At 38.7% G+C, this 15,618-nt stretch overlaps 1 protein-coding gene across 1 annotated transcript; it reads right to left on the bottom strand.

The window, feature by feature from the left end:
- Window positions 1–4,572: 4,572 nt before the first annotated feature.
- Window positions 4,573–15,298, bottom strand: LOC117790876 (dopamine receptor 2). The gene is given in 3 exon segments (XM_034630482.1): window positions 4,573–5,570; window positions 13,179–13,260; window positions 13,821–15,298. Coding segments are annotated over 3 exon segments (2,436 nt in total). The 5' UTR covers window positions 15,218–15,298; the 3' UTR covers window positions 4,573–4,613.
- Between the last annotated feature and the right edge of the window lie 320 nt (window positions 15,299–15,618).

The following is a 15,618-nucleotide window of genomic DNA, read 5'->3' as shown; positions in this document are numbered from 1 at the left end:
CATCCGCAACCAATAACTCCTTGAATGCCTTTTGTGTTTGTCCATTCGCCACAGTTCATCAATTTATTTAGCATTTTTATGCGCTTTGCCAACGCGAAATTGTTTAAAACAAGCTTTATTGATTTAATTAACATCTCTTAAACGAGCTCTAAAGGCATCCATTGATGGTATGGCCGACACCCACAGTCAAAAGCGCCAACTGCTCCTCTTGGCCACTTTAGCTACATGCAAATTGAATTGCTTTCAGCAATCTCGTTTGCACTATGCAATCTATGCTGTAACCAATTTACGGCTTAACAAACCCACACAATAGATAGTTCTAAAAACATTGTTATTAAATTTGTATACCTTTACAAATTAAATTGTCATTTTGTCACGAATTAGGTAAGGCATGTATTTGACTCTCTTTTTCAAATCAGTATACAATAAATTAAATTTATTGACTGATATACTATTCAAATCTATTAACTAGAGTACTTAGTAATAAATACTTACCTGAATCAATGTGCATTCATATTAATAATAATAAATTTATTGTTTAATTATAATCAGAACAATACGTGTATGATAGAAACTTATGAAAGCCTGTCCAATTAACTGAGTATCAATATAGTATATAATCAGTTAGCTATCATTTCTATTGTTATTTCTTTAATAATTTTATTCATGTCTAGGATTTTGTATTATCTTAATATTTATCGCAGAAAGTCTGTATTCGACTGATTCATTCCCTTAAATGAATGCGTAAGACAAGACAATAAATACGATTTATGTTTATAATTAAACACATTATTAACTAGGGTAGTTGGCTGTGGGGTTAAATGGTCGTATTATAGACCCACACATAAGCTACAAGCAATAGTAGTAGTTATCGCAACCGCATATATACTTATGTATATATTCTTAAGCCCTGCAAAATGTGACTCCCACTCAGAATCCCAATGGCCCGAGAGACTAGACAATAACGCCCGCGCATTTGACTCCAGTGAGCAACAAAGTCATCAGCAGAATGATTGTGTTGCCCTTACATATTGGCAAACAAATTCGTTGAACGGCTGAAGAAGCGCAGCGAACCCGTCCACAATGCCCCACAAAATCCCGGAGACAAGCACGCGTTTCGGTTCATTAACCAAACCCAACAAAAGACGCTAAGAAAACAAACCAATGAAGAGGAAGAGGTCGGGGACGAGGACGAGGACGAGGAAAAGAAATAGCAAACTGTAAAGAACTAGCTGCAAAGGGGAAACAAAATTACCAGCTAGCAAATAAAATGTTGTCGAGGGTTCGACGCTGCTTCAAATTTAGTTTCGGTGATAAGTAAACTACCTCCCCTATTTCTACTCCGTATTCCATCCCCACAATTCTCCTCCTCTTATGTGCGTTCTGTGCAGTTTTCGATTTGATGATGGCCCCTTGTGCTATGCAACGTTTCTTTTTTATTAGTTCTGCGCTTATCCGCCATTTTGGCAGTCGTTATTTGGCTGATTACGACAAGGACAATGCTCGGGGAGCCATTGTGTCGTTGTATTGTGGTGGCAACTGCTGATGTGTAACCACTACTAAACACTACACTACACTGCACAACAAACTTGAGTTCAAGCAGCTTAGCCATTGAATACACATCGATTATTGCATTAAAATAAACCTCGTGGTTCAGGGGAAACATGTTCTACAAAAATCTATACGAAATGAAAAAGCAATTGCTAGTAAATAGTTGTTGACAGATTTGATAAATTTAAAATGCATGAAATTAAATTAAATCAGGGAACGTTCATTATAAGCTAAGGTGAAAAAATTACATGATAATGATAATGACAGATTGAGTAATTGATTGAATAATTCTACAAAAATCTGACTATTAACATTATAGTTGTGTAAAAAAATAAAAATCAGAAATTTATATGATAAGTATTAGCTGATTTTAATCATTATATATAATGCTTATTTATATTTTTAAAATAAAAATCGCTTTTAATAATAATTTGATCTAATTAAAATATAAATGAAACTTGTTGACAATTTTAAAAAAGGCAGTAACTCTGATTCCCAAATTTGCACTTTATTCGGAAATATGCAGAATTTAGTAAATTACTTTTAAGCGGTCAAGTTATTTGACTCTATGAGACTGTTTCAACTTTAGTCACTTTTGTGGGTCGTTAGTGCGTTATGTTGTGTAGTTTTTGGTTGCCAACTGTTGTTTGTTGTCTGCTCTCTCTGGCTTATTTTCTCATTAGTTAGTCGATGCACGTTGTGCGATTTGTCGCCACAATGTTGGCACCAGCTGAACGATACCATTTTTCAATGGAGCATACTTTAGGGATCTCCATCGAGGGGAGAAGAAGCATATGCAGCTGCCGGCTGCCTGTTTGCCTGTTGTGAGTTGTTTTAGATGCGTTGCTTGCATTTCGCGCTTTGCTGACTGCATACATCTTAACCCCCATAGCTCCCAGAGCGACTAGCTGACTGACTGACTGACTGACTGACTGACTTACCGACTGACTGCCTCCATGACGTTGTGAGTGTCTGTTTGAGCGACAGCTGCACAATGCAATCCATGGCTTGCTGGTGGCACTTACAATTGCAACTCTATTGCTTGCTTTACCCCGCAACAGGACCCCAGAATGTAAGCTGTAAAGTGTAAAGTGTAAACTTTATGTCTGTAGTTTGGCCTTCGCCTCTTGTTCCACTCTGCACTCGCATTGTATTGTGTCTTGCCTCTGCTACATGTCCATCACAAAGATGAAGTGTTGCATTTCTTGCTGCAAGTCCCAAAAGTTTCGTGCTTGGACTCATAAAAAAAAGAATAAGAAACAAAAACCAGAAGCTGCCAAAAAACCGCTTCAGAAGTTTTTCAAGCGGAAATTTAAATAATGTTAGGTCAACGCCAGTTACTGTTTCAGTATCTTTTAATCTTAGTACACATAAATACATATACATATCATAGTCGTACTTATTTAACTATATATGGAATACAAATGTGTTTTGCAAATTGCAATGCTTAAGCATAATGGTTTGCTAATTGTTCCGATTGTTTGCCAATGCATTGACCATGGTTATGTGCATCCTTCAACTCGAACGAGTGTACCAGGAGTTATTATCTAAATAATTATTTGCTTACGAGTATAAATATTATAAATTATTGCTGCTGTCCATTCATCAGAATGGTCGAACATTGCTTAATTTTCTTCTCTCTCGCAGCTCTTGAATGACTTAATACATTTTACACATACATTTACACATACTTAGATCTATTCTTAGAAATACGGGTATTTATGGAACGTACACACAGACAGATTTCTCTATGAGCTATGAGCTATGAGCTTAGACTTATGCTATCCATATTGAATATAAATAATTGCCGTTTGTTATAATTTTGCTCATTTTTCTTTACTTTTCATTTCCCCTCTGTTTGTTTTTTAAACAATGAGCAACGCTTCATTTATTGCTCAGTGATTCTCCACTGGATTACAATGCTCTTCGCATCCTCTGCTTCGTCATTGTTATTGGTTTTTCACACGTAATAATATTCATATATGTATGTATTTCGCCTATGAGTACATGCAACAATGGATGCATTCGCAATCCTCGTTCGTACACATACTTGAATTTAACTATTGGTGTTGTATTCAGTGATTATTTAGTTTGCCTGGGCAACCAGTTTAGAAAAATTTACGCTGTCTGATAACTGCTAAAACAAAATGTTTAAAAAACCAACTGAAAACATGCAAGTTACGTTACATACTATAAAAATAGAAAGTAATTTACACATAGTTTATATTTTGAGCTGCAAACACAGCTGATGTTTAATTAAGTACTTAAGCCTTTAAGCCGTTTTGTTTTCCACCTGAACTCATTAATTGTGTTAAAGGAGTCGCTTAACTTTTTGTGCATTTTACATTTACCTTATGCAACTATTGTTTAACTAACAGATTACCAAATATACATATATGGATTTATGCACAAATTTACTACACTTATTCGTATTTTCTGTCCGGTTCCATGTTTCCACTTTCAAAATGGATTCTACGAAAAAGTATAGCATACTCTTCAGCGCATTATGAAATTTATACTGTTTGAATCGGAAAATGGAATGGGGAACCGGTCTGATTGTTTACACTGAAAACCAAGTAGTTAAATTTTTTAAAGGTGGATTAATTGGTTTCAGTTTGCCATATGGTCCACTGGGTATGAAGCCATTTTCCATATAATTGATTAAAAATATTGCTGAGGCTGAGATAGGTTTAAATTCTTTTTGCACCCGTATAGTATGAGAGAGAATGATTACTTGCTTAAAGCGACAAGAAAACAGAGATAAAGAGAGAGTTAGAGTTAGAAAGACGGAGAGAGAGAGAGAGAGAGAGAGAGAGTTAGTCAGGTACGTGGACAGGTTGAAGACGTAGCTTTCAATTAGAAAATCAATTTATAGACGTGACAATATTTACAATAACTTGAAATTAGAGGATAAAATCCATTAATGGAAGATCTAAGATATGACGACTAATTGTAACTACCAGTATTTATATATATATATTTATATATATATATAAAATGAACCAAGAGTCATATCACTATCATTAACTTATCACTAATCTGGTTGAGTGCTAGGGACGAGTTTACTTAACCGAACCGCTTGAGGAACTCGATGCCATCTCCGTCCGGCATTCCAGCTGTGGCTTTGTCAGCACCAAGGCCACGCCCCCGCTTTCGCTGTCACTCTCACTGTCATCGTCGCTGTTCTCCACATCGTCCGCATCCTCCAGCGTTGTGATTTGACTCTGCACGCTCTGACGCAGATCAAGTGCCGCATGATGATGCTGTGATGCGATATCTTCAGCGTCTTCTATGAGCGAAGGTGCCGAGTTGTTGGCCACGCCCGTTGCCGGCGACGAGCTGCTCTTGATGCCCATCATTGGCAGTGGAATGGGCATGGGCATGGCCATGGGCATGAAGGAGACATGATGACCCGATCCTGATGAACTCGACGGTCCCATGGCACTGGGCGTCAGAGCAAAGCTGGTGTGCTTTGTGCTCGAAGCCAGCGGCGTATTGGCAGCACTCACTGAGCCACCTTTGAGAGCAGCGCCCGTCAGAGACCCCTCCAATAGCAACGACGGCTGCACCGAGGCCAGCGTCAGTGTGGACACCGAGGAGGGTCTGCCACCGCCCAGATGCAATGCACTGGCCGATGCTGCCGCTGCCGGCGGTGCGGTAATTGTGACTATCGTCTTTGCAGCACAATTCACCGCCGACGTGGAGTTGTAGTCGCCACGCAGTTGCATCCCGGAGCTGCGACGCCTGGCCCGATGATGATGCCGGTGAAAGCTCTGGCAGCGCGTGCACGAGCGCTGTGAGGAGGAGGGCGTGGCTGCCGCCGATGAGTGATATTGATGCGAATTGCGTGCACCACCAACACCAACACCACCGCTGCTTGCCCCACCGCCGCAGTTGCTGCTGCCGCTGCAGGTGCTGCAGCTGCTCGGCTGACGTCATATGAGGGTGCGATCCAGCTGATTTACGGAATGGTAGCCAAAGGATGTGGATGCGGCCACCATGGCGGCAGCAACATGACACTGTATACAATAGAATGAGAGAGAGAGAGAGAGAGACAGGTAAAAAGAGAAAGAGAGGAAGATAGGGGAAAAGAAAATAATGAAAGAGTTGTAGTCAAATTTCAATTTTGGTCGCTTTGCATACAATTTGCAGGCAGTGTGTATGTTTGTGTGTGTGTGTTCGTGTATCTGTGTGGTGTGTATGGCAAAAACAATTTGCCTTTAAGCACAGCAACAGCGGCAACAAAGATGTTCAACAACAACAAGAAGAACAACAATAACGACAACAATTTGAAAATGTTGCGGGTTTGCTTTCAGTTTTTTATTCAGTGCACTTTACTTTTTTCCTTCATTCATTTTGCTTCCTTTTTTTATTTTTATTTTTATTTTTTTGGTTTTGTCGGGTGCAATAAAAGTCAAAGCGTAATGCATGATTGAAAGACAATAACAACAACAATAAGAACGAGAGCGAGAGAACAGCAAAATAAAACAAAAACAATGCAATGCAACACAGTAAACGAAAAGTTGATTTTCTTTTTCTTTTCTTTCTTTTTTTTTTTTTTTTTTTGGGAACGCAACAACAGCAGAAACAGCAACAACAACAGCTGTTGTTAGAGGGGGGTAATAGACAGTGGGAGGGTATGTTGGTATATAATACAGCAAAAAAAAAAGAAACACAATTTCCGAATATTAGCTGGAACATCACAGCTCGGACCCGTTTGCCAAACCTTGGCCAAGCTGAAAATTTCCATTTCAGCCATTGAATGGTGCAAAACCAACAAGTATAATCATCATCACCGTCATCATCATTATCATCATCGTCATCATAGTCATCGTCTTTATCAGAAGTAATGCAATTTCATAAGCAAACCATTTGTGGTTATTTGTATGTGTATGTGTGCTCATTTCACTCCTCTCTGAGGAGCAACATTCAAAGTTGATTTCGTGTGGTTTTGTTTGGTTCCTTGGCAATTGCAAGTTACAAGTGTGTTAGCAGTACTGTTTTTTCTTGTATTGACGGAGATTGGACTTTCGATTCAATTACAAGCTGACAAGTTTTTGTGGTTTATTCTTATATCCTTTTGCATTTCTATTACGCATACGCAACGTGTTTCAGCTTCTTCGGCATAGCCACAAATTGATTAACAGCTTAAATCAAGTTCTCGGATCAACACTATTAGCTCAGTAATCGTTATTTTGATAGATAAATTTTGTACTTTATAATTATACCACTAAAACCAGTCGATATATCGACATTATACATATATACAGCATTACATGTTAACAAATCAATATATCTGCACTTTATATCGATTCTTTTACATCACTAGGTAAAACTATGCCAAATTATATGAGGTTTCTTTTTTGCCTGTATCATTTGCTTTTGCGTGAGTGTTATGACTCAAAATTGGCCAAGCCCTCGTCGAAATAGGCGTGCTTCGGTTCAAAGTTCAATGAACCTTCACGGCACCAAAATGTTCTCTTCTCTTTTTCTCACTCTTAAATTTGTCAAGGAAACGCCCGTTTTTTGTAATTTATTACTTAATACTCTATTTGCAGCAGCCTCGGCTGTCCGGACTTTGGTTTTTCTGACAGCCAAAAGGCCAGGAAAGTCAAAAAAGTATGTAAAACTTTTCTAAATTACATACGGCATTAAGTATACGTCGTACTACGACTAGTTGAACACCCTGCAATAAGTTTTCTTCCATAATTAAGTCAATAAAATGTATTTTACTCGTATATAATCATGCACATTAGAGTGGGTAAATTTTTTTCACACGTAGAACTTCTCCTTAAAAAGTGGAAGCTCGATATTGATTTTAGACCCACAGTTTCTTGGGCAATTCTTCATAATGCACATATTTTCAACTGCCCGACAGTTGTACCGTATATACCCTCTATAACTGGACTGACAGGGTATCAGGCCGAAAGCAGGCCAAGAGTTTTGGCGTTCTGGAGCTCTTGTGCCGCTTCAGAGCGGCTGTGGCCACTTTCTGGTGGCTTCTGTCACATAATTATAAACGTTAATTTCACGTTCACAGTCCATTAGGGATAATTGATGTTTTCGCAACATTTGTGGTAAATTACATTTTGATGTCCTGCCTCGCAAAGGGACCAGAGTAAATAACACAACGAAAAAATAACAAAAAACTTTAATACTATAAATAAATGAGTAAAAAAATGAGTCTGCAATGACTGGCGACAAAATGTCGCCGAGCACGACATTCGTTTAATTTGGTTGTCATTTTGTCATTTTGTAAAGCGGTCACGAATTAGTTTGATTGATTGCTTAAACAATAATTTGGATTTGCGATAATTCAGTTAGCTTATTGGCTTGTTGTTCTTCCTTCAAATGGCACAAAATGGTGGCCAATAATAAATGTAATTAGCAACGTTTAGCACAGTCAAATTGAACTCTCTGTGGAGAGTACAAGTAGATACGTCATAATTGCCTGTCACAAGGATATACGCATCCTTTATTCGAAGGCGCCAAAGCGCAGCAGCTCCGTTGTTGTTGTATGTCCTGGCCTCAAGCTGGCCAAAGAGGTCTTCTGAAATCGTTTAGAATTACAATTACATCAAGGTATGTGCTTGTGAGTGTGTGTGTGTGTGTGTGTTTGCGTAGAATATTTGACAAAGCAATGCAAGAATGTATTTGTGTGATGTTTGTATTAGTGTGTAAGCAATGTAAGTGAGTGCATTTCTCATGTCGAATGATTGAACATTCCCATTGTATGCAAAATGCAATGCAGATTCATTTGGATTTGGAATCATCTGAAATTACTTTCGACTCATTTGATTTTCTCTTTTCAGGGCTATACTGAGCAAAATTTATGTGAAACTACAAGATCCCAACTGATGATCGATTTAAACGAGACTAAAGAAAACTTTGTTGAATATATAAAGTGTACTTACTGAGATAATTAACTGAAAATAATAATAACTATCTAACTAATAATTGCCTTGCTTTTCTTTTAATTAATTTAAATGGAAGTATAAATTAGGTGAACCTTTAAATGAGATTTCCTTTGCTGATTACATCGAAAGACAGTCTACACCAGCCAATTTTTCAGTTAACTAACAAGTAAGTCTCTAAGTTAAGTATCTAAATTATAATTGTAATCAGGGAACGTATTCATTATAAGTCATATTATAAAAAATTTTAATAATTATTTGTTGATGATTCTTAATTTTTTTAACAATGTTAATGAAGCCATTTAAGTAATTTTATAAAAATCTTACTGTAATCATATTTATGTGAAAAAAATAAAAATCACATATAATCATGATTTATGACTTTCATTTTTATTTTGCTCTAAAGGTATATTGGGAAAAGTTATACCCGTAAGCCATAAATTAATCCCAGAAATCCGAGATATAATATTAAATAAAATTGCTAACTCTTTATTTATAGACTTTATTATATATAAATAAGTTATCAGAATAGAGCAATGTCGATAATTTCTCTGAGTGTAACACTGCATTAAGGCCGGAACCTAATCAGTGAGTGGCTGTGTCTATGTGTGTGCTTAGGCGTATATGTGTTAGTGTGTGTGGCAACAAGTCAGAGGACGATCAAAACAAGAGAACAGCAGTCAAATAGCACAAAACGTCTATGAAGTTAATTTTCAAGCGACATCAGGGGAAACGGATTCACAGATACACCCACAAGCACACACACTCACACACACACACACCAATACAGACACAGACACGCACTCAGCTTGCGGTTGACCGAAATGGACATGAAGATACATAAGTACGAGGACACAAGGAAGGCAGTGGACAACGGCAGATAAGGGGACTCGAGCAGACTGCAAATTCGAGCAAATGAATAAAACCAGCTAACATACATACACACATACGTGTAAGCACATTTAGTCAAGGGGGCTTCATGAGCTCTGGTTAATGGAGCCCATCTCCATTTGTAGCCCGTTCTCTTCAGCGTCGTCGAATGGCCAACGAAAGTAGAACTCATTTGTCGCTAATTTAAGCAATCACCGGATTTTCTGTATGTTTTTTTAAGTGTCCGTCTTTCAAATAGTCTAAGAATAACTACACACATACTCACATGACTTAGATACATATAGTAAAAAAGGTGAATGTATCCATTACGTGTGGCAAAACTTCTCTAATGACCAGTCTTTATTATAATACAAAAGTTGTTGCTAATAGCACACAATTCGTTAATATTTATACTCTAGGAATCGGTACTAAAAGTTCATTCAGCATTCCAAGAAGCGAAAATTCTTCGATTTATGTGAAAGGCAGAATATAATTGTGAGACCAATTTATAAAGCGTTAATCTGTATAGATTCTGCCTTAAATGGTAATAAAATAATGTCGGTTTTTATCAATATATCAGATATCTGGACTGCGTAAAAAACACATTAAAAATGTTGCAAGATTTAATAAATAACTCGTTGTATTGTGAATCAATTGTAAGTTATTTGATTAACGTATCGAAACAATAAGAACTTGATATGCTTTTAAAAGTATATTTTTTCCGGTACTTTTAAGTGCTTACCCCAATAAGTTAGTTGCGGCTGTCATGACCCTTTTCAACAATGCCTTCAATACAATACAATACAATCGAATGCTTGTGAAAAGTGAGAGGAATTGGCATATAAATTGGCATGCTCTTGAATGTAATTGATATCCTGGCAAGCACCCGATTACTTGAATACCCGAACACTCGAATACCCAAAGTCAAAGCCACTTACTTGGGTTGACTTTCAGTTACATTTGTTGGCTGTAAACAACATTTTCATCCATTTAGTTGTATGGTGCATGTACGATATGTTTGCTTGTTTGTTTGTATCACACATGCGAAAATTGAGTTGGAAATTTAGAGTGCTAAAGGATTTATGGTTAACTTGATACAAAATATGTCCAGGCGTACTTATTGATAGAAGCGGATTCTCATTGAGCTAGTGTGTCTGTGTGTGTGTGAGTGTGTTTGTGTGTGTGCTAAGTTAAAAGGCCAACAAGTTAAAGTGACAGCAATAACAACAATGCCAAGCTAAAATTTTCAACATAAACACACACTTTAAGTGTGGGATGAAGAATTTGAAACTTGGGCCAAATCACAAAACAACAAGACAAACACAATGAGAGAGTGTGTGTGTACAGATATATACATATATGTGTGTGTGTGTGTGTGTGAAGATTTTAGTGAATGGTTGGAATACACAGTAACAACGACAACAATAATAATAACTGTGGTAACAACAAGGACAGCGACATCGACATCTAAAGTGACAAAAACGCAGCAAGGACATCGTGTCCTTGACCTGTGTGCTCGCGTGTTCAAAAGTTTGGGTGACCAGAGATTTCCTTCAAGCTTGCCTATACCCTGTACCCTAAATTATAATACGTGTAAAGTATATACTTATGATTTGGCTGCGAGTATCTTTTACGTTTTCAGTATTTAAAATCACACTTTTCTTAGCATTCTTATAGGCATGCATGAAGAGTAGTAAACACTCAATTCTATTGAGTATAGGCTATCTCAAAAACTATCATACTCTATCTGAGTCTTTTTTCGCAGTACACTTAACAATAACAACAAGAAAGAAAGAAAGCAACAAAACATCAGTTACCATGCCAAAGAGAATTGTTCAAACAGAGACATTAAGTCGAGCCAGGAACTGAACCATATACAGCTGCACCCTTGTGTGTGTGTGTGTGTGTGTGTTACATGTGGTCGAGTGATTGTGTGCGTATGTTTGTTTGTATTCAGGTGCAGTACATTCAACAGGTGCGAAAATCACAGTTCACTTTATGTTTGCTTTAGTCGTTTTCTTTATCACTAAAAATAAAAACATTATCACAGTCGAGCCAAAGAAACATCAGTGAGTAAAACATTTACAAAGAGAAAGCCAGAGGGAGTGAGTGTGATAGAGAGATAGAGAGAGAGAAAGAGAGAAACATTGTGTGATAGCAAGTGGCAACAGTGTGCATATTGTGTGGCCTTTATAGTTATAGTCCAGCGTTCCATTCGATAAGTTAATTGTGTATGACCCGAAAGAGGCGACAGGACGAACACGAAACATCAAACATTGGACAGAGACAAGTCGCTTACCTTGCCATTGACTTACAAAACAGAGTTTTGGGGGAAGTCGCCTCACTCAGCAACTAAATCTATGCTAAACTATATATAAGTCTGCTCGCAGGAATTGTGTCGCACGTGCTGAATGCCGTGCAGCGAGCATGTTGAGTAACAGCGCCGTGTTGCAAATCTCTGTAATAACACCACCAGAATCATAATCAGCGGCAGCATTAACATCTATCAAACCTTAAAATGCAGCACCACAAACCGTTACCGTTACCGTTACTTTCCCCATGCCCCATGACTCAGAGTTTATGTTTTTTTTTGGGTAAGTGATATACACAAATACTTATAAATAGATTGATGTAACACAACATATGATACTCGTAGATACATTGATATCTTATAATATCGTATCCTCAAAAGCGATCAGATATTTTGTGATTGATTTGCATTTAATTTCTGTGCTTGATAATCAGTTTATTTTTAGTGATGTTGACTATTTGTGGTTGATGAGGCTATGGGATTGAATGAATGAGATATATAATTATTAATATTGTGAAATTAAGCTATTAGGTGCACTTCAAGTAACGCCAATTGGAAACAAATTGTGCAAATATTTCTTGCAATTTTATTCTGAAATATAGAAATTTGGATTCCAACTAAATTGCAAATAAATGAAGATGGAAAACTGATTTTCAAATCATATCTAGAGTGGAAGAGAGTTAAAAGAGATCTATCAATTTTGTTTAAATTTAATTAAATAACTTTATACTCTTACTCCAGCTGACGGCAACCATTCAAAGTGATTCAATGAATCAAACTTTGACGTTGCTAAGCATTGTGACTTGGACTTTTGCACTTGGCTTTTGATTCTGACCCAATTCGGGCAGAGTGCAGACACACATTAAAAAATTATTCATTAAAATCACAAACTTTGCCTGCGAGTGCCAGAGAGTAAGAGAGAAAGAGATAGACAGAGAGGAGGCACCCGTTGCCGATGACGTTGACTGATACGCCGAGCTGTTTATTTATGCTGGGATGATGGGAGGACGTGCGCATCAAGCTAAGGATAAGGTCTCTTCTAAGGCACTCGGAGAGAGTGTGCCGTCTCATCTGCGTGCCATATGTGAATGCTAATGGCAAGAGCCAGAGATAGAATGGGAGAACGGGAGATTAAAGTCAGGAAAGGGTATAAGCTTGCTGCTTGTTTTCGTTTTTCCATCTCATTCATTAAATTTGTAAATTAATTTTGTCGTTCGTTGAGTTTCGTTTCTGGAGCATACTAAATTACGGGCGGAGTGGGAGGGTCGGGGACGCGGTGCATAATTCATAAACAGTTTTCAGCGTCGTTCAGCCCGCAAGAATAAAACATGTTGATGAAAATCAAAACAAGGGGCATAAAAAAAAACATAAATATGTCGCTAACTATGCCAATGAGTCTGAGCGAGAGAGTCGCATGGAAGAGAGCGAGAGAGAGATACAAAATGTTATGGCAAATCCCAGGAATAAGAAACCAAAGGAAAGAAAAAACCGCAGCTCAGCATTAATGGACCATAAGCTGGACAACAACTCACCTGTGACTTGGAGCGCATTGTGGGCTGATACTTGCGACGTATTTTCCGTGGACAGCACATGCACAGTAATCGCACAAAAGCCCTGTGAAAGGGATGTCAGATGAATGGAAACTGTGTGCAAGTGTGTGTACACTGATAAAAAAATGTTTTAAAATCAAGATTTTGGTCTCAGACCTAAGAATTTTTATTCTAAAAAATGCGTTGAGAACATTTCAAATAAGACCAAGTTCTTATTTTAGGAATAAATGTTCTTCAAGTTAAAATCATAAAATTAAAAATTATTCTTTAAATTTATATTTAATTTTTTTTTTAAATTTGGACTTTGATTTGAGCTGGCGCCAGCTGCTTTCATAACTGAAGCGGTTTCTCTAAACAGAGCGCCAAGGGGCCGCCATTTCTTTTAAATGAAATAGTACATATTTATACTTTCCTAACAATTTAAGATTTTTATTTTTGTATTAAGAACTTTGATTTTTTAGATTAATATTTTTAGTATTAGTAATATGGTCTTAAAATTTTCTAATGTTAAGAAAAAAATTTTTAAGATTACTATTCTTGATTTTAGAAATTGGTCTTTTTTTTCAGTGTAGGGGGAAAGTCAGATTTTGTATGTGTGTGTATGTGTGTGGGTAAGTGACCCACCTGCGAAAATCTCTGCTCCAGCAGGCATAGATCACAGGATTCATGCAGGAGTTGATCCAGCCGAGCCATGTAACAATTGCCGATACAATCTCCTCGTGCTCAATGCACTCGATGCAGAAGCCAGACAAGAGATTCACCACAAAGAACGGCAGCCAGCACACTATAAATACACCCATCACAATTCCCAGTGTCTTGGCAGCCTTCTTCTCCTTAGCGAACTTGGCCAATTTCCGGGAAAGCGAAAAGTTCTTGCCCATGTGTCGATGTCTGGCCAGGCCATTGTTGTGTAGTGCCGATAGCGGCTCGTCATCCGGCTCCTCGGGCGTTGATGTCGTTGTGCCGCCGCTGTGATTGTGATGATGATGCTGATGCGAGTGGGAGTGCGAGTGGCTCAGTGAACCACCGCCACCACCGCCGGAAACTTGATGTGTATTCGCGGCGGGATCTCGTGTGGTGCCACCGCGATGAATTCGCAGCGTTAGCTGCAGTTCCCCGGATGCCATCAGCACCTGCTTGGTGCCGATCTTTAGGGAGCGCGTCTGAATTACCGCCGCACGATAGATGCGGCAATAGGTGAAGACCATGACCAGCAGTGGCAGGTAAAAGGATATGGTTGAGGAGAACACCAAATATCCAAGGTGTTCGGTGAAGGTGCACTTGTAGGCGGGCATCTCTCCATCCCTGGCTGCCCGCCACCAAACAATGGCCGGAAAACTGATGGCACTGGAGCAAATCCAAACGGCAGCTATTAATCCCGCTGCACGCTTCACAGTCATCCGCATGGGATAGCTAAAGGGATCCGTGATGGCCCAGTATCGATCCAATGAGATGACGCATAGATTCAGTATCGATGCTGTGCTAAAGAGCACGTCCAGCGATCGCCAAATATCACACCAGTCGGTGCCAAAGAACCAAGTGTTCTCCAGCACCTCGTACAGCGCCGAGAAGGGCATAACCACCAGACCCACCAGGCAATCAGCCACCGCCAGGCTCGTGATGAAGTAGTTGGTGGCTGTGTGCAAGTATCGCTCCCTGATGACGGCCAGGATGACCAGTGAGTTGCCGAAAACCGTTGCAAACGAGAAGAGGAACAGAAAGGCCAAGAGACCGACGCGATCGTTGGGCAGCGCCTCAAGGAACTCGGACAGATCCGGCTCGACTGTAGTGCTACCCGGCGCACCACCAGTGCTGTTGAGGTTCAGGGACAGTTCTGTACTCGTTGGCGCCGCATTGAAGCCGTTGAAATAATAATAGACATCTTCGGAGATGTTGTAGCTGTTGTAGAAGAGCGTCGGACGCGTCTGATTCTGGACATCAACCCGTAACAGCGCCAGGACCGGTTCCACAATGTCCGTTTCCGGTGGCGCCAGTTGACGTGGCTCATCATTCTCCTCCATTGCTTCGGCCACTGATTAATTCAATGTCACTGCAGCTGACCCAATAACCAGTTCCAGTTCCAGTTTCAATCTCTGACCTCTGCGACCGTCGAGTGAATTAATAAGACGCATCTTTACTGGCCAGTTCTTGGTTAGTTTCTAAAGTGAAAAGAATTAATTTTATTATTATTCCATTAATTTTAAAAATCTATTAATATTATTTGTATATTTTTATTTATTATTTCTAGCGTAACAAGGACATTCTTAAGATAATTTTTTAAAAATAAGTAAAAGGGTATATTGTGTTCTTCGGAATGTGTGTAACAGTGAGTGGCATCTCCGACTCCATAAAGTATATATATTAGGGTGCATCGATTTTTCGAAAAAAAAAAAATGGTACCCCATTACCACGAAACCATTGT

Source organism: Drosophila innubila, assembly GCF_004354385.1.
Source record: "Drosophila innubila isolate TH190305 chromosome 3R unlocalized genomic scaffold, UK_Dinn_1.0 2_E_3R, whole genome shotgun sequence".
Lineage (NCBI taxonomy): Eukaryota > Metazoa > Arthropoda > Insecta > Diptera > Drosophilidae > Drosophila > Drosophila innubila.
This window is presented reverse-complemented; position numbering and strand designations above follow the sequence as displayed.